We start from the raw sequence: 18,400 nt of genomic DNA, 5'->3' as shown, positions 1-18,400 counted from the left end.
AAAAAAAAAAAAGACCTTGTCACACACTGCATAGAAAGCAGTCCCCACTTTGGTCGATAAAAAAAAAAAGGAAAAGACCCACAACAACAACAACATCATCAACAACAACAACGACAAACAACGATATCAACAAAATAAATGCATTACAATATTGTCTATCTCCAAACTAGCCTCTAATAATTGACGCATCTATAAGCACTACCTACATAGGCAAAACTTGGTATTGCATAATTTTCATAATTCTGAATTCCACCCTCCACAATAGTAATTGGAAGATGAACAACATGAGCATTGAAAAATAAGAAAAACAAAAAAGATGACAGGTTATTAGAGAAACCACCAAAATACTGAGAGAGAGAGAGAGAGAGAAAAAAAAAAAAAACTGCTGGTTGATTACAAACTTTAAAACGGCAACTATACACAGCCTCGATATGCAATGTAACTGTGAGATAGAGTAGTACATGAAGTTAAAAATCAACAATTTCATTCAGAGTACAAAACAAGTCTTATCATAAAAATGTTAATTTTTTTTTCTATAATGATAAATGCAGCAAAAACAAGTGTAGTGATGTCTCTATATTCAAAGGCAAGGCACGTAATGTGGACTATATGTCATCGTGCAAATTAATAGTACTGGAGAGATTTTCCTTGTATAAATATGTCTGGACTGGAGAGGCATTGGTTATGAACATGCCGTGCACAATTGGAGATTTCAGGGATATGCCACCACCTGGATTCATAATTTCAGTTTTCAAACCTCTTCCGCTGCGGAGTTAACCTTGCACACTGTAGCTTTACACATAAGCCGAGTGTATATTTGCATTTTGAGTTATACATTTCCATGGATTAACACTTTGCATTCCATATATAATTTTTGTAAACATAAGCTTTAGAAGCTGATGGCCAAATGCATATGTCTTGATGTTATTGTGAACATTTATAAAAAAAAAGAATTAAATGCCATTTATTTTCACACTATGTGTGTTTTCATTTCTTTACTTATGTTCGATTATTCCACCCCCCACCCACCCACCCCCAAAAAATAAATTAAAAAAATTCCCCATAACGATGGGAAGGGCTCATAAGAAGTGCTGGTTTCACTCAGCGCTGCACAGGTAGCTTAGTGCTTGCCTTCAACTGCCTTTCACGCTTGATGTTTTTTTTTCTCATGGGAGAAGACGGATATGTGACTGAAATCAAATTCAAATGTTTTTTTCTTAAACATTTTACCCATAAATCCATTTAGTATTTATCCCCCTTCCTTTAGAGTCTTAGGGCTGACAGACTGATAGCTTCCCTTCAAAAAATTGCACTTGCCTGTATCAAGATTTTCTATTTCTCCGTCTTTTTAAATCCTTTTGGAAAGGAGTTGCAAATTCTTTTTAATGAGGGGGTCCTATCTCGAGCCAAACGTTTAGTGTTTTTTGAAAACCGCATCAAGAGTTCTCAACTCTTCCTTTAAGTGTGTACGTTAATTCTTGTAGTAAGTAGCAGAAAAGAATAAACACAGTCAACACATTTTCTGAACAAAGTCGTATCACAGTAAACTGAAATCAAACGGAAGAAGAAACACTCTGAATTCACAATTTTTTTGTTCCTATGGTGTACACAGTGAGTCGTTGACGTGGGGAAACCTCTTCTCAAGAGGTCTGATCGGAGAGCTTAGAGTCCACCAGGCAGAGGTTGTCGATACGCAGACCTCTTCACTTGTGTGTGTGTGTGTGTGTGTGTGTGTGTGTGTAAATCAAGAATTCACAACTTCCCCAACATGGATAAAATAGTAGGAACTGCCGCTAAGAGACTAGAGTGTCATGCAATAACACATTAAGGCATCTATACATCACAGTATTGAATTGGATTGAAAAGTTCTGCAAACACAACAACTGGCTGGTGGCTGGGGGGGGGGGGGGGGGGGGGGGGGGGGGGGGGGGGCGAGGAGGACAGCAGACCTCAAGCTTCTCTTTTTTCTCTCCTGCGTACAAACCTCGTCTTCACTTCACGGCCAGGTCCTTCACGGGGAGGGACGGGAGTAGGGAGGGTGTGTGTGTGTGGGTTGTGTGTGTGTGGTGTGTGTGGTGTGTGTGTGTGTGTGTGTGTGTTTGTGGTGGTGGGAGATATGGAAGGGGCGAGACTGGGAACGATTGTGCAGCACGCTGCTTTGCTGGTTTCATCCATGGCTGGGGACACCTGTAGTGGTGAGCTGGGCACCACCAACACCCCCACCTCCACCTCCACTGGGGGTCATCCGGCCTCTGTGTGTTCAGTTCCCCGTCTCCGCGGGGACCAGGGGCTCACCAATGATGTTTATGCTGTAGTTCTGGTGGACATTTGTTGGCAGAATCGGAGTCCCGTTCGACACTTGGAATGGAACTAAGCTCGCCCAGGTACCAGGACTTAGAGAGAGAGAGAGGAGGGAGAGAGAGAGAGGAGAGAGAGAGAGGAGGAGAGAGAGGGAGAGAGAGAGAAGAGAGAGAGAGAGAGGGAGAGAGAGAGAGAGACAGAGACAGAGAGAGAGAGAGAAAAGAGAGAGAGAGACAGAGAGATTAGTCACATGCCATTAAGGTTGTGCAGCATGCAGTCAAATCAGATCCTTTCTTTCAATTATCTGATCAACGGCATCACTGCTCTGCTGACACTCATCAAGGTTCAGGTCTTATTTTTTGAACGGTTTCAGACGGGGGGGGGGGGGGTAAACAAAAAAGAAAATGTCAGCACTAGCTCGTTCATGTGAGCGGAGGTGATTTCACATGATTCCCAGGTCGGGGTGGTGAGGGGGGCTTTCTTCTCTGCATTGATGGCAGTATAGAAAAGCACGAGGGGGGGGGAGTGTGATTGGTGGTGGAGGAGGAGGAGGAGGGGAGGAGGAGGAGGAGGGCTTGTGGGTAACAAGTGTGGTGGGGGGGTTCCTACACAAAGCTGTCCCATCCCTATTCATCTCACGCTAATGGCAAAACAACACAGTGATTGTTCCTGGGGAGCAACGTTGCTAACTGAAAACGCGAGCGGGAACAAACAGCACGTTGTTCCCGTGGGGTGCTGCGCTACGTAGATGTCAGATAATTAGCCCCCCCACACCCCCCCACCCCGCTCCCTTCTCCCCCAAAGGCCCCCAGCTTGCACTCATCTAACACCCTCCCTCCTCTGCTAAAGTCGGGGTACCTGTGTCGCACATTTTCTACCCGCTTCACCAACTTTTTAAGAGTGGGGGATGACGGCGGGGCATTGAGGGAGAAAAAGAAATGTGGGAAAAAAGTGGACAAGAGGAAATGTTTAGGAAGATGAGAGAAGGATGCATGACAAGGAGGAGCGTTGTTTTCACAAGGAACAAAAAGAGAAAAAAAGCCGAGGCTAAAGTCTGAGGATGTGGAACACAGACGGGATTCTTTGTGAAGCGTCACGATTTGACAACGTCTGCGTTCATGAAAGCCACAGATCAACCAGTCTGCATTTTATACAAATCACCAGTCACTGCTCTTTCACTTGAAACAATGGAAGTGCAAATTCAATTCACCTCGCGCCCTAAAAGAGTCAGACTCTTTAATGAGCTCTGAAAGAAAGACAGACAGAGAGGAGAAGATGGATTCAAAAATAAAAACAAACATCACTCAAGTTTTAGGTTGTGTTTGAGTGTGCAAAGAGTTAACAGCAACCTCAAGGCTAATCCTCTCTAGCAGGTTTTTTTTCTCCTGTCCAGCCCGTCCTCCTGCTATCTTCTCTCCCCTGCTTTCTTCCCTCCCTCCCTCCCTCCCTCCTTCTCTCTTTCACCCTGCCAAAAATCATCGGACAGGAAAGGGGGGATTAAGTTTTTCCTACCTTGCTGAACAAAGAGCGCACAGAGTGACCAAGGGCTGCAGCTTTCTCTTTTTCCCCCATTCGCTTTCTTGCCTTCTTTCTTTCTTTCTTTCTTTCTTTCTGTCTTTCTTACTCCCACTACCCTCTTCCATCGCTCGGTGTTTCTCGTTCCTTCAGAGACTCCTCTCAGGTAATGGCTTACATTAGGGGGACCACACAGCTACAAAAGCAGACTCCCGGGCCTTTGTGCGCACTAACTCGGCAGATCGGTTTTAATCTTGTTAAAATCGATGGCTGTCAGTCCGTATCTGTATCCCATAACCTAAAGCTGCATTGGGCTGGGGGTTTTATGTAAAGAACTCCTGTACTATTAGGCTAAATGACAAAGTGGGGGCTGAAATCCTCCCTTCGCTGCTAATTGAGACTTGCAGATTAGCCTTTTCAGAATGACTGGACTTTAAATGCAACCGGTGTCCTAAAAAGTGGCAAGGTAGGGCTCCATCCAAAGAAAATCAGTCTCTTCAATGGTCGATATTTTGCTTCCTGTACCTTTTAAATCTTTTGGTATGATGCAATCACATGCAGGCCATGCTAAAAAAAGAAATGGGTATTTTTGTTCCAATCTGTCGCTGCAATCTGGACCCACCAAAGTGGCTAAATTTATGACAAAATATATGTTGATGCTTTATGTTGCTGCTCCTCAAGCAACTCTGGACAAAATAAATCTGACCTCCATTGCTGTAATTCCTTAGGTACCCTTCAAGACGGCCTCCCCTGGCCCTGTCCAAGCTCCCAAACCTCCCTAATTCTACTCCCCGCGAGCACAGCTCGGGCATACAGCGTGCTTCGTTTAAGGATTAGCTCTCTAAATTAGATTATCTAATGGCATCTTAATGGATTGCTGACCCATTTCCTGCACAATGGACACATGCGAGTCTGGCAGCGTTTTAATTTGGGGGCTAGTAGCGAAGAAGGCATTGCAGAGCGCGCCGTTTAAAGGGCAAGAGAGATGAAAGAGAAATCCCACTGATTCCATCTATATGTTGAGTGGTTTTACGTCAATAATCCATCAAAGAGGGGAACAATATAGAATGGAATTACCATCCCATCTTTGTAACAAAATGGTCTAAATTCAGTTGGGATGCATTTTGTTCTGTGCTCACTACTGTACACTCATCTGGAGGAAAGAGGAGGAGTTGGCTGGTGTGAGCTCGAGCTGCTGCGGGGGACATTTTTCTCTGCTACCTCCACTGGCCTATTAGGAGGCCTATTGAAGGGGGTTCTGCTGTGTGCATGTGTGTTTGTAAAGGAGTTTGTAACTTCAGCAGGCACAAAATGAGCTACACACACACACACACACACGCACACGCACACGCACACAACTTCATGGAAAAGGGGAAATGGGAGACGTAACAGGAAAAGGCTTAGCTCAGCTTGCCCTGCCATGGTGGAAATGGTTCAGGTTTTTCCCCCAGAGAGGGAGAGATACAGTACGGAGGCAAGGGGGGGGGGGGGACACTTGGTGTAACTTTAGGTTAACGAGAGTAAAGCATGACTTCAGCATAAAGTCAAACAAAGTTAAGCTTGTTAAAATGTGGAAAGTAAAACATCCTCACGCGGCTAAAAAGCTGACCTGAAATGACTTTTTATTTTTATTTTCCACGGCTGGACTTCATTTGTTCTGATTAGCATCATCAAATGTGTTGTGTTATGAAATGAGAACACTTTGTTTTGGTGTGACTCCAAGAAAAAAGCCCTGGATCAAATTTGAAATGGATACAATTTGACAAATTCACACAAAATACTCTTAAAGATACGGTAAATACTAATTAGTCAGGGGGAAACTGATACAGGATACAGAGAAACCAATCCTAAAATAGCAAAACCACTACAAATTACTGGGAAAATAATGAAAGAGTGAAAAAATAGATGAAGGAAAAGAAAGGTCAACCTCAAGCAATACCACTTCAGTATTAACAGTCACAGGTCAGATACATTTGATTTATATGTGAATTTATACGTGACATATATATATATATGGATGTTAAAATGTAAGAACATCAAGAAAAGCATTTATTATATGGTGTATTTAATTGAAATTTGTGTGTGTGTGTGTGTGTGTGTGTGTGTTTGTGTGGTGCAAGAGAGACAGAGAGACGGCATGAAAGAATGAAAAGGTTACCTTTGCCAAGTAATCCCCAAAGTGTCGTCAGTGGCACTGGGGCCATAATGCCTGCCGTTTTGAGTCACGCTCCAGTCACACTTCCTCAGCTGTCAATTGAAACCTAGCAGTCAGATCACTGGGCCAAGACAACTTCCACTTCAGATTACACTACAACTCAACACTATACACAAATGCATGCATTGGAGCCTAGAGCAGGAGCAGCGGAAATACAAAAAAAAATGACTCCGAAACAAGTCCTAGCTGTAAAAAAAAAAATAGTGGATGGAATTCAATATTTGCTGAGGAAAATGAAGATAAAAAGATACGGATAAAACAGAAAAAAACATGCAGTCACAGTTAGTGGTAACAGCTAACCTGGAAGTAAAAAAAAAAACTGTTAGTAACAAGTGAGTGGCATCATATTGGTGGTTTATCTGTGAGGGGTTACTGCTTTTTAAGATGGTTAGCCAATGAAGCCATGCAATCCGCTGGATGCATGCACCCTGTCGACCATCGCCGCCTCCCTGTGGGTGCGCCTTCAGATTCAGGAAGGAGTACGCATGCCTTCAAGCATGCAGACGTCTTTTCATTAGCTAAACTGTTTTTATTGATTAAAGGTTAAAATTACAATAATGTTAAACAACGCACAAACACACACACACACACACACACACACACACACACACACTCCCTCTTAAGACATGCCAACCTTACATACAGATTACAAATTACTGCAACAAAAAAAGCCACACACAAACGGTGTCTCCTTTGCATGCATTATGCGAGCGCACGTGTCCGCAATCCAGCTGAGAGCTATCTCTGCCAACACCAACCTAACCTTGCCCTGTGGTCAACACATTCATTTAGTAATGCATCGGGATAAAACTGCACTGTTAGCACTCTGCGTGCGGTGGCAGACGTTCTGCAGAGGCTCTTAAGAGGCATTTAATCAGATATACGCACACGCTGAATATTCAAAGCCATTTGCAGCGGTCAAGAAATGCGTTCTCTCTCCTCCGAACACCTGGACGAACACATCAGGAGACGATGATGGTTTCCTACTTAAGCCGTACTTAAATACAGTGGTGTGTTTTTGGCGGGTGCCTGGAATTACTTTTCGGGAACTAATGCAAAGTAGTGGAAAGAAACCAGATCAAATCTTAAAAGTGTCATGTTACAATTTAACGCATTAGTTGTACGTCATCAATAGCTCAATAGACCACTAGCTGCTTAATTAAACTGAATAGAGAATAATGCATGTTGTTCCATCTAGCGTGTTTTCTCTGTATCCAGGGGAAGGTCGGGAGACTAAACCCCCACGCAGCTCCCGCGCTCTCCAGCCTGACAAAAGCTTGGAGAGAATGTGCGGGTTGGGCCAGACGCTCGGTGCCACCGCTCCTTGAGGGGCTCGCCATCTGTCCGCTGGCACCGGCACATCAGAGTGGCACAGACAGCGGGGGGAAAGGGGGACGGAGCCGGGGAACGTTAGAAAACAGATGCGGGCAGATTGTGGATTAGGATCCTTCCTTAGATAATAGCAAATGACATCTGATCACGGATCTTTCCCCGCGGAATGCTAGATGGCGGCATTCCCTCGAGGGGTTAACCAAGGCGAGAGATGAATGGAGGGTTTTCACACACTCGCTGCCTGGGAATCGTAGAGCAGGTGTGGGAATCATGTGGTGGTGTTGTTTTGTTTTGGGTTTTTTTCATTTTTTTAAGCCTACAGCCTACTGTGTTGTGTGTGTGTGTGCGTGTGTGTGTGTGTCCAGTTTCAGACTTCTAATTTAGTGGTGCAATATTTTACACAACAGCAGGCACTGCGCTGAAAAGTAAATTGTTTTAAGCTTCCCTAGCAGGTCATTTATCATTCATAGTTTGGAACCAACACCGTAGCAGCAGTTTGGGCAAGGAGTAGGAGATCTATATATATACGCTACATTATTAAAACAATGATTCCAGGCTTCCAAAAATTAAAATTGCCTTCTAACTCTTCTGTTTTTCCTCTCAAGTTTCCTCAAATGCTGCTCTGACAGCAGCAGAGGTCCTAGCATTAGCTCTCTAGCCATATGTGTGTGTGAGGCCTTTCCCTTTCCTACCGAGCCTAGCGGCAATCGTCTGCAGCTAGACAACTAAAAGTGTCGGTAAACCACACGGATCCCACACAATAAACACCCCCCTCGCCAGATAAGGACAATGACAGAGGATTCTGGGAAAGCGCTCAGTCCGGAGGGACACTCGGCTCGGTGCTGACCCGCTCGGCGAGGCCAGATCCCGGGCCGTAAAATCCTACCGCAGGAAACAAAAAACAACTGGGACCAGCAGAAGCTTTATGAATCACTAAGAAGTCCAAAGACATCTGAGCTGTTTGTCTTTGCTAGCGTTAAAATACTTCATGTTTTGCCTTGTCAGTGCAACAGGATCACACACTCGTATGTTTTCGGTTCATTTAAATTTGGAATAATTACAATCAATCAAATAAAAAGATTGTTATGGGATTATCATACTGTATTTCTGAGGAGGATATGTATATAGCTGGCAAATTACAATTCTAAAAGAAAAAGGCCTTAAAGCGTCTGGGGGCAAAGCTCATGCTGCTCCGCTCAGGCTGCTGCTGTCTTCTGTATCACTTTGTGCCTCAATGAAAGAAGTAGCGGCTCTACGAGAAAATGTGGAAGACAAACTGCGCGACATTAGCCAAGTGAATCCTCCCTCTCCTCCTCCTCCTCCTCCTCTTCCTCCTTCTCCTTCTCCTCCTCCCGAGTGGAATAAAGGCATCCCATGACTGCTGACAAACATCCACTGGCCTACTCTGATTTTAGGAATACACGGGGGAGCAAGAAAGGCAGAGAGAGAGAAGGAAAGACAGAAAAGAGGAGCGAGGAAACAGAGGCCAGCTTTGTCATTTTTACTAAACTTTAAAAAATTTAAAAAAATAAAAAGCGAGCCGAGCTGAGGAGAAACCCAGCGATCATTATGTAGCCGCGTGCAGATGCATTCAATTAGTTGTGGTTGGAAAAGCCTTGGCCTGAGAACAGCGCTTTCAATAAGACGGGTGGGGGAGAGCACTCTCTCCCGTCCGACACAGCAACACTCCTAGCCTCAAAGACACACGCAAACACACCCACGTACGCACGCACACCCACACGCACACACACACACACACACACTCTCACAGGGTGACCACATCTGCCCAATGAGACCGCTGCTGGGGCAACCGCCTGACGCCAACACTAAATATCCAGCCTGTGTACCATAAATGAGTGTACTGATTACATGTGGTATGTGTGTGTGTGTGTGTGTGTGTTTCCAAAGTAATGTGTGAAGGAATTAGAGCTGAGCACATTACCCTCTCAAAGATACCCACATGTCCCATCCATCTTGCGAGTAGTGGCCACACAGTGACAGTGAATGTCCTGAATGACGGAGGGCTTTCAACTCTAACACACACTCCAACTGATATCTCACACTACATATTCATCCATCCTAAAAATCCAAGAGGAAATATGGTAGTGCTGTTGTTTCAATACATATATATAAAATGGAATCCACTGAAATGTATCTAATGGACATACTGAGGATGTTAAATTGTGGGTCATTTAAGGGATCTTTTATTTTCTTTCATTTAATAAAACTCCATCGGTAGGGTTAGTAATAATAATAACGGCAGTGAAAAGAGAACAGCTGTAACCCCTAACTCTTGTATTAAGAAAAACATTTGATTATCACTATAACCTGCTATCTTTAGCCGTGTCAGGGCTCTATCCTTTTGGGGTCTGAAAAACGTGACATGTTGCTAATTCTTTACACCAATGGTGAGTGCTCTGATCCGATCTAGAAGCGCTCTGATCTAACGAGACAGTTTAATGCTTGCAGCAAATCCAATTCAGAGTGCTTTTGCAGAGGGCAGGGATTTCGCATCTGATGTGCGGGGATATGGGGGACAGAAAATGAAAAGATAAAGAGGAGCAGGTGAGCTGAGTGCTGGAGGAGAAGGGGTGGGGGCTGGGGAGGAAATCTCACCTGTTGCTGGTGGAGGAAGGCGGGATCTCTTGGGCTCAGGCCTACAAAGCGGTTAGCCGTCGGGGTGCCAGGGGCTGAGTAGCCTGGGTAACATGCCATCATGAAAACAGACAAACAGGCTTGCATTACAATTGGCATTTAGCATTTAGACTTCCTCCCTGGAATAGCACCGAGAGCTCACTGTGTAGACCGCTTCCCTCTTTGTCACAACCCAGCTGACAGCTGATGAGCAAACTCACCCAAATTTGGTCTCATATTCTCACTACCTCCACACCAGTTTTGGTTGCCATGACGTACAAGACTTCTGGGTAGGAATTTGCGCCTATATTAAACGTTTTAAGAGATAAAAGCTCCCTTCTCTCCTAGTCTACTTGTGTTAGGTGATCCTTCTCTTCTCTTCAGGATCTCCGTCCCTCAGTGGATTCAAACAGCCATCACGCTGTGTCACTAACTGATCCTGTGTGAATGGACGGCCCCCGATGCTCCCTTTGTGAATTCCTGGGTTAGCCGGTCTGGTCATTTGGCAACACTGGAACAGCGTATGAACAAAGTAGACCTTTACACGCTGAAATGGAATCACTGGGAAACCCACACTAAGAGCCCCGATGGACGCTCAACTCGCTTCACCTCCATCTCATTCTGTACCACTGTGAAAACATGTGGCTGTTTTTTTTAACAGTAAACCAGTGTTGTTTGTTACTTTTTAGTTTTGGTTAGCACTGCAGAATAGTCTCTCTGGTAGGGCTGTCCAATCAATGATCACAAAAACTGAATAAATCAACAAAAGCGATTATTTAGCTCTTATTTTCTCTAGTGTTCTGAATGAAAACATAAAGTGTATTCATTTCATTCATTCATATTTACTATACAGGAAAGGTAAAAAAAGTAACATTACATTACAATGTAAACGGGCCTGACTCAGTTTAAAACTGGTTTAAATTTAAATTTTAAAGTATTAAGGCAAATTTCACAGATGTGTTCTATTTTTTTTTCACTGTTATTTAAGTTAAAAAATTGCAACATCTTTTTCAGAAGTCAACGCGTAATTAAATTATCGTGATTTCAATACTGACCGAAATAATCGTGATTATATTTTTTCCATAATTGAGCATAATTGCCTCCCTTTCACTCAATAAATAGACGTCTTCTTCAGTCTATGCATTATCCTTTTAAAGGGGTTGTTAAGTATTGTTTTGTCTTTGCATTGTATTGGTGTCTTCATTGTCTATCTTGTATGTGGCATCCTTAAAAATAACAATACAAATTATAAATATAAAATGTAAAACACTCTTTTCATAATTTCTTTTGCAGACGCCTTTTATGCAGTTGATGTTTTCTTTTAAGAATGTCAAATGCATGTGAGAACAACCAGCTGAAAATCTTGAATTCCAGTCCCGTTGCTGCATTGACGTAGACATGAGGTCAATGGGGGTGTGCAGTAGGTGACGGAGGACTCAGTGCTGGATGCTAGGGACTCACCTTCTGTGGATGTGGTGATGGGCTTGGTGTCTGGCATGGAGAGCGAGACGGGTCGCACGGCGCCGTGGTGAGGGGAGGGGGCCAGAACTGGGGTGAAGTGGCCTGGGACCTTTCCTACCACCTGGCCACTGCTGTTAGGCTGCAGACACAAAACCCAAATCAGCAAAAAAACACTTTATTTCCTTTTGTCCAGATTTAAGGGGTTTTCAGGCCAAACATGGAGTGGGTTAGTCCTACATCTCTCTCAGCTTTTCTTTTGTTTGCTAAGATCAGAGAACAGTGGGAAACATTTGGATGAACATAAATTGGCACATTAACATCTGTCGGTAACTTATGTTGGAAAAAATAAACAACATACTAAAACAGGAAGGATAGATTAAGGCAAAAAAGCAAAGGCAATATTTCTTTTCTGAAGGAGCTCCAAAAGCAAGAACAACCTAAAACCCTTATGTGAGGACAGGAAACTGTGTCCACTTCCTTATGTGTACAATGTCTTGTTCACTGGTAAATATGCAGTTGGGCAATTACACAACAGAAGTATGTAAAAAACTACACTTTTACAAAAACAGCGAGCACTAAACAAACTTAATGTGCTATCCTCATTTCTAGGGGGTGTTAACTCCTCTTAACCGCTGTGTTTGATGTCACAGACCTAAAAAAAAATCTACAACAAAAGGTGACCGGACTGCTCACTCTTACACTTAATGCTCCGGCTGAAGAAAAGATTTCAGTACTTTCAGTCTGTGTTGTCACAGTTATTACTAAAAGCTCTGGGGGGGGGGAACAATAGGTCCGCAGTCATTGCCGATGGATTTCCTACATGATTTTAAACAATGTTTTTCGTGGCGCTCGTAAGGGGAAGTGAGGAGGACTCGGGCGTGGAAAGACCCAGCGAGCGCTGCGGAGTGACCTGCTACAACGGCGTGAACGTGCGAGTACGGGGAGCGAGCCACGGCAACTATATATACATAGAGAAAGAAATAAAGGGAGCTAGTGGGAGCTACTCTTTCAGACGGCTGGAGACTGTCTGGGGGCGTTCGTTTCAGGGCCGCCCCAGGTTCAAAACTCAAACAGGCCTTTTTGGAAAAGAATTGTGTCCACAGGGTTCCCCTTCGATGTGAATAGAATCTTTAATTAGAGAGTAATATAATCTGCGTTAAAGCAAGCATAAAAACATTCTGGCACTCGTCCATGGGATTATAAGCGCTGTGTTATTGTAGTCCCCACCCCCCTCCTCCCCCACTAGTCTTCAGCGTTCTCTCTCTCTACCAGACCCCACCTCAATAGCCCGAACCCCCCCCCCCACCCCCGCCCCCTTCTCTTCTTCCCAGCACCGCAGCAGAGGGCCCGTTAATTCTGCACAGAGCGGGCCCCGGCAACGGCAAATATTTACAACCTTTATCATTCCCCGCGGTTTTTCTCTAGAGTAACAGCCCCCCAACCCTCCCTCCCCCCCACCCGCTCCCTGCTCTGGAGATGGAGCCGTCTACGAGGCCTTTGTTTACAGTAAGAACAGCGGGGATATAAAACTCACATAAATATCACACAGCTCTCTCATCTATAGAGACGCCTGCTCTCTCTCCAACACACTGAACGCAATGTATACCCCGAATATATTAAAAGCCCTAAGCTGTTTGAATTACTACAACGTCCTGATCCTGATTTGTATGTCACGTGTGACTGCAATTGCAATAGTTTGGTTGACTTTTTTATGGAGACATCGAGCACGTTTTCATTTCATTTAGCATGACCACAAATATAAGGCTGAGAACGTACTATAACCCTCGTCATGTGCATTACATCAAACTGAAAATACTGTGTATGCATCTCTGTCACATGAAGTGGTCTGCAGAGTTCAGTCTGGGGTTGCCTGCAAAATGAAAAGTGGATTAATTTAACTATGATGTAATTCCCCCTAAATTATTCCAATTACTTAACTCTTTATGATGCCTGTTGTAATTACAGGTTTCTGACCAAAAGTATTCAACCACATACAACCTAGGCAGCTCAGTGCTAAATGAAAGGACGTGTGTCCATTAAGGGATTCCCAGAAAAAAATACTATCAAATTACCAGTTTAAGGGCTTAAAATGTCTAATTTTGGGTTTATAAAAAAAAAATTCTGAAGAAAAGCACTGAGAAAATTTAATTCTAATGACATAATGAATGACCAGGAGCAATTTTCAGATAAAAGAAAAAAACAAGTCGGGATGACGTTTCTCTACTTGCAAATAGTCCAATGAGGCCCTGATGAAATAACGACAAATGCATGCTGTAAGTTCTCTTAGGTCAGATGGGAACAGAGCCCAACAAGATAACAAAAGGACTACTCGAGGCCATGGAACTCTTGCCAACCCTGCCTCCGACGTCAGGCCAACAAACTGGCTTCTTCAAAGATTACAAAAAATATACAAAATACTGACCTGGCTGCTCTGTGGGCTGGACGGGTCATATGACGGCACGTAGCTCTTGAGGGGATCAGCTGGGTTGAGGTGGGGCGGGTAGCGGATGGTGGTGTGCGAGAAGAAGGGCGACGGCGCAGAGGCCGAGAACTGAAGGGGCGAGTGTGGAGGGGGGCTCCTCGTCGATATAACTGCAACAAGAAGAGTCCAGAGGATGATAAAGAGTGTTTGCGAGACGGAGTTAAGATAAAGCGATCATCATTGATCGGAGAGGGTAAATGAAGTGCAGACATAGATTTTTCCACTGTGTCTATCGGGAACAAAAATGTCAATTTGAGCTCCAGATTCAGCAAGAGAGCTGGTCGTTGAAGTACAGCAGTAACTCACCACTGTGTCCTACACCTGTTAGGCCTGGGTGATGGGGCTGAGAGAAAGTGCTGAGTCGGGGTGAGGAGTCCTGCGGGGAGGTGGGGCTGAACAGCGGCTTCTCTGGCTTCTTCATGGTAGGAGAGGACATGTCTGCTAGTGGCAAAACACACACAGGCACACACACATGAATGCGTGCTCATGTCAGAAAATGTGTACATTGATTAATGTGTACATATTGTTACCGCAATTTTCCCCCTGTGGGACAAATTAAGGTTTTCTTAGCCTATATAATTATTATTACATTGATTATTCAAAGGTCTTTGAGTTTTCTTCGGGCATGTTTGCACAGGACTAGACAAGAGAAACATTAAAGTGACACAAGTTCTGTGTTGTGTTTGCCATTTTCATACAGAAAAATCAAATCAAATGACTTCACGGGTACACAAAAATAAACATTTTAAACTTTAGGTGTGTGGCTGAAAATTGTATCAAACCATTTTGCTCCAGCTTCTACTAATTCTTCCATTTCTCACAAAGAAAAGAAATGAAGCACCAAAAAGGAAATACGCAGAATTTGATCTGTTTGGGATTTGTATTATTACCCATATTTGTCTTTAGCAAATGCGGCATTTATCTAGCAAATTACAGACAATGCAAAGGGTCAAAATCCCTCAAATTATCTGGAATCATTACAAATTACAGGATATCCTCAAGAAATATGAGTCCTGTGAAAATTTGGCTTTTCTCATGTCTAGGCAGACAATTAAATCCAGCGATCTGATGCACAGTTGTAAAGCAGCCGGGCGCTCTAATGGGATTTAAGAATTTCAAGACCCTCACGTCATCTTAGATAGAGCATCACACTGTAACATCTGCTCGCCTCGACCTTGCACGATGTTTGACAAGCTATCGTAATTCCCCATGAATAATCCTCGGCTCGGCAGAAGACGCAAAATTTGTTTGGAGAATTTGTTGTTCTACAAACTAAAAAGTATCTGCTCCAACTCTGACAAGTTGCTCATTATTGCTGTTCTACACTTTCATGAGCAATGTTCTTCAGTCACGGCTGTGCGGCTTTCAATTTTCCATGGTGAGACAGTGTCTGAAGGGAACGTGATAACAAATAGATGCGAGAGGCAACGGCCTATGTCTGCTCGTGCTTCTTCTATGAACATTCATCAAGTGCTTTTCTGGTCCGTCACAGTCACAGTCACCCCCCTTTCCCCCCCCAAAAAAAAGAAGCTATATACACCCTGTAGTCGATGCATTTCCATAGTATTTACCGGCTTTTCCCTCCCTTTTCTCTCCCACAACAGGGAAGGATCCACCCATGTGACAGGAATACTCACTCATCTCCAGAGAAAGAGAGAGACAAAGGTGGCTGGAATTCAGGGGGATTTCCCAGTCTGAGGTTGCAAGAGGATACAGGCTTAAGTGCTTTCATTTTTGTGTCAGAGGGAGAAATACCATCGAGAAGATTGATATCACTGCTCGATGTTTCCGTGTATGAACAGGAAATATTTTCTGCAGTGGAGGTATTCAGCTTTCCCCCCCTCTCTTCTGCTAATTAAATCCTTCAGAGAATCGACCGGACCGCCTCGGGAAATTAAACTGGACAATTAATTACCAGAAATTAAACACCTCTAATAGTTTAGATAATAATTTTTTGCATTTAGACCAGACTAGTTGTGACACCCCCGACCGGCCCCGTCAGACTCCGCCTACCAAGAGCCTGGGTCTGTCCCGGGTTTCTTAATAAAAGAGATTTTCCTCACCACTGTCGCACTTAGTACTTGCTCTTGGGGGAATTACTAGAATTATTGGGACTTTACAAATCCTAGACCTGCTCTATCTGTAAAGTGTCTCGAGACAACTTTTGTTATGGATTGATATTATAAATAAAATAAAATTGAATTGAATGTGTACCTTCACATAAACAAATTCCACAAAAAAAATAAATTCTTAATTCATGCTGTACTTTCCCAGAGAAAATTACAAACCAGAAACAATTTCTTGACGAATGACAACCATGTGCGAAATGACCGCTTGGCACTTGGGAGGCCTCATATGGGTTTAATATCACCCCACGTGTCATTTATTCTCTCCTGACAGAATAATGGCTGTCTTTGGAGAGCTTCCTACCCACTGCTTTCCCTTTCTCCTCGCCCCAAAGCGTCTAAGTTTACGCAGAGCAGTACTCCCAGGCCTCGTGCATGGGACAGACTACATTCCCGTGTACCCACATTGGGCTGTGGTTGCATCCCACCAGCGTGGTGTCTCTCGTGCATCAGCTGATGTTTTCCTCTCTCAGCCCCGGTACTAATTATATTGAAATAAAAAAAAAAGAGGACTCCAACAAAAACAAGGACGTGCACAAAGTGAAAACACAAGGTAAAACCGCAGCATGCCTTGCTGAGGAAACGGTGGGACATTTTGTAAAACGCAGGCAGCAAAGTGTGGAGAAAAGTCGGCAGAGAGTGAGAATGATCCGGAAACATGGGACAGTGAGGCCTTAATTAAAAGTGTGACGGGCTCTGCCCTGCACCAGGAGACAACGTAATGAGACATGCAAGCTGTCCCGTGAGGATCTCGCTTTCTCTCGCGCAGAAACACAGCTCGTTTCTCTGATACACACTTCTCTACCTGTTCTTTTTTTCCCCAGTAAGCCCTGTGTATGACCTCATTAGGTGAGCTTAATTTCTTAATTCCCTTCTAACTAATTCCTAAAAGTTGGATCATCAAAAACTCTACTGTTGGGGAATTTCTCTCATCTTCCGCCAAGATGACGGATTTCCTGATGAGAAGCTATCTGACGTGTTTGGCCCTCGGGGTCTGATCGCTCTACATGAGGTTTAGGAATTGGGATTTCTCTATAAAAGCCACTCACAAGGTGTTTCCACTATCTGTAAATGGAGAAGAATGACACACCCAACATCTGAACACTCACAACTTGCACTTGTATACTAGTAAAACTCCTATAATAAAGTTGATCAGTAATGACAATAACCAACGAGTTGTGAATCTCAGCTGGAACACTTTGTCTTCATAACGGACACTCTGCATTGTGGGATCCAATGTTTCCTGTATGTAGGCGACAGGTGCGAGAGAATAGAGATTTACATTCAGACAGCAGTTCAAATGGGTTTAAACATTTATATGACTGGCGATGCCTGGGCCCATCTCTGTCATGGTGTGTATTTTAAGAGGGTTGAACAGGTTCATGTGCAGAGAAACCAGATGCAGTTCATGTGCACTAAAACGGGCGGCGGCATTGATGTACAGTAGCTTCTGGCGAGGCTGGGAGTTAAAGAGAGTTCAGCTGCTGTTGATAAAACAACGCGAGGTGTTCGCTTTGATCAAATCTATTTCCATGCGATGAGGGTGAAATGAGTCCCTCGTTAAATTCTGCCGTGCAGGGTGATGGTGATGCCGTGGTGGGTACGACTGACAAAGTGCATCCACACCGGACAAACCTCCCATAGGTAAATAAAGATAAAAAGAGGGAAATCACCTCCTTCTCTATCGTGCCAGTTCGCCCGACTGCTGGCTGGCGAGCTGGGTGACGAGTAGAAGTCAGGTCCTGTCGGGCTGGTGTCCATGTTCTCCTCCATGTTGACCGTTTTGGGCCTTTTGCTGTGGGACATGGAGAGGTTTATGGTTTAGCATAGCCAGTCTTGTTTTGGTGTTCATGTCTGTATTAATTCTGGGGTCGTGTGTGGATGATGATGATGATGCAGAGTAACTTGTGTATAGTTAAAACTATAGTGCGTAGTTTCTGTAACCCTCCATGAGGAATTCTAAGTAATGACAACAAAACTGTCGGCACGTCCACATGATACAAGCCTTCCTTGGTTGCCCACCACGCCCCCTTTACACAGTTGCTAGTAACCAAGGAGGACACGGAGGATTACAAAAACCTTATATTCACTCGAGTTTCTGCGCAGGTAAGTCACCGGACGCTTCTGAACATAGTCACACGGAGACATCCAGAGAGAGTTGAGTGGAGCTGAAAGTGTTAATTAGCTATGTAGCAACTCCTTTAGCGATGGCTTGAAGGTAACGGACGTTCATTAATATCAAAAGTTACGCACTAAAGCTTTAAAGGAATAGTTTGACAAATATTTGGAAAGTAGTTACACAAGAAGAGTGATACACTCTTCTAGCTATATGCT

General features: G+C 43.9%; 1 protein-coding gene and 1 long non-coding RNA gene across 11 annotated transcripts in view; one reads left to right on the top strand and one right to left on the bottom strand.

Annotated features, from left to right (window-relative positions):
- LOC116686557 (nuclear factor 1 B-type) overlaps positions 1-18,400 on the bottom strand; it is a 71,584-nt gene that overhangs the window by 8,872 nt on the left and 44,312 nt on the right. For 3 of the 10 annotated variants that reach the window (XM_032511570.1, XM_032511573.1, XM_032511568.1), the window contains 7 exons: positions 17,740-17,861; positions 14,247-14,381; positions 13,881-14,050; positions 11,459-11,597; positions 9,980-10,062; positions 5,975-6,063; positions 1,380-2,393 (listed from right to left, as the gene is read on the bottom strand). In XM_032511570.1, the coding sequence (XP_032367461.1) occupies positions 2,261-2,393; positions 5,975-6,063; positions 9,980-10,062; positions 11,459-11,597; positions 13,881-14,050; positions 14,247-14,381; positions 17,740-17,861 (871 nt within the window). In that variant the 3' untranslated portion in view covers positions 1,380-2,260. Of the gene's footprint in view, positions 1-1,379; positions 2,394-5,974; positions 6,064-8,345; positions 8,545-9,979; positions 10,063-11,458; positions 11,598-11,812; positions 11,816-13,880; positions 14,051-14,246; positions 14,382-17,739; positions 17,862-18,400 lie in introns of those variants that run through there. The other 7 variants (XM_032511572.1, XM_032511574.1, XM_032511569.1 and 4 more) reach the window with 5 other exon arrangements.
- Positions 1-18,400, top strand: part of LOC116686558 (uncharacterized) — a 28,158-nt gene that overhangs the window by 2,671 nt on the left and 7,087 nt on the right. The window contains exon 2 of the long non-coding RNA XR_004331296.1: positions 18,001-18,005. This is a non-coding gene — a long non-coding RNA (uncharacterized LOC116686558). The remainder of the gene's footprint in view (positions 1-18,000; positions 18,006-18,400) is intronic.

Source organism: Etheostoma spectabile, unplaced genomic scaffold (assembly GCF_008692095.1).
Source record: "Etheostoma spectabile isolate EspeVRDwgs_2016 unplaced genomic scaffold, UIUC_Espe_1.0 scaffold394, whole genome shotgun sequence".
NCBI lineage: Eukaryota > Metazoa > Chordata > Actinopteri > Perciformes > Percidae > Etheostoma > Etheostoma spectabile.
This window is presented reverse-complemented; position numbering and strand designations above follow the sequence as displayed.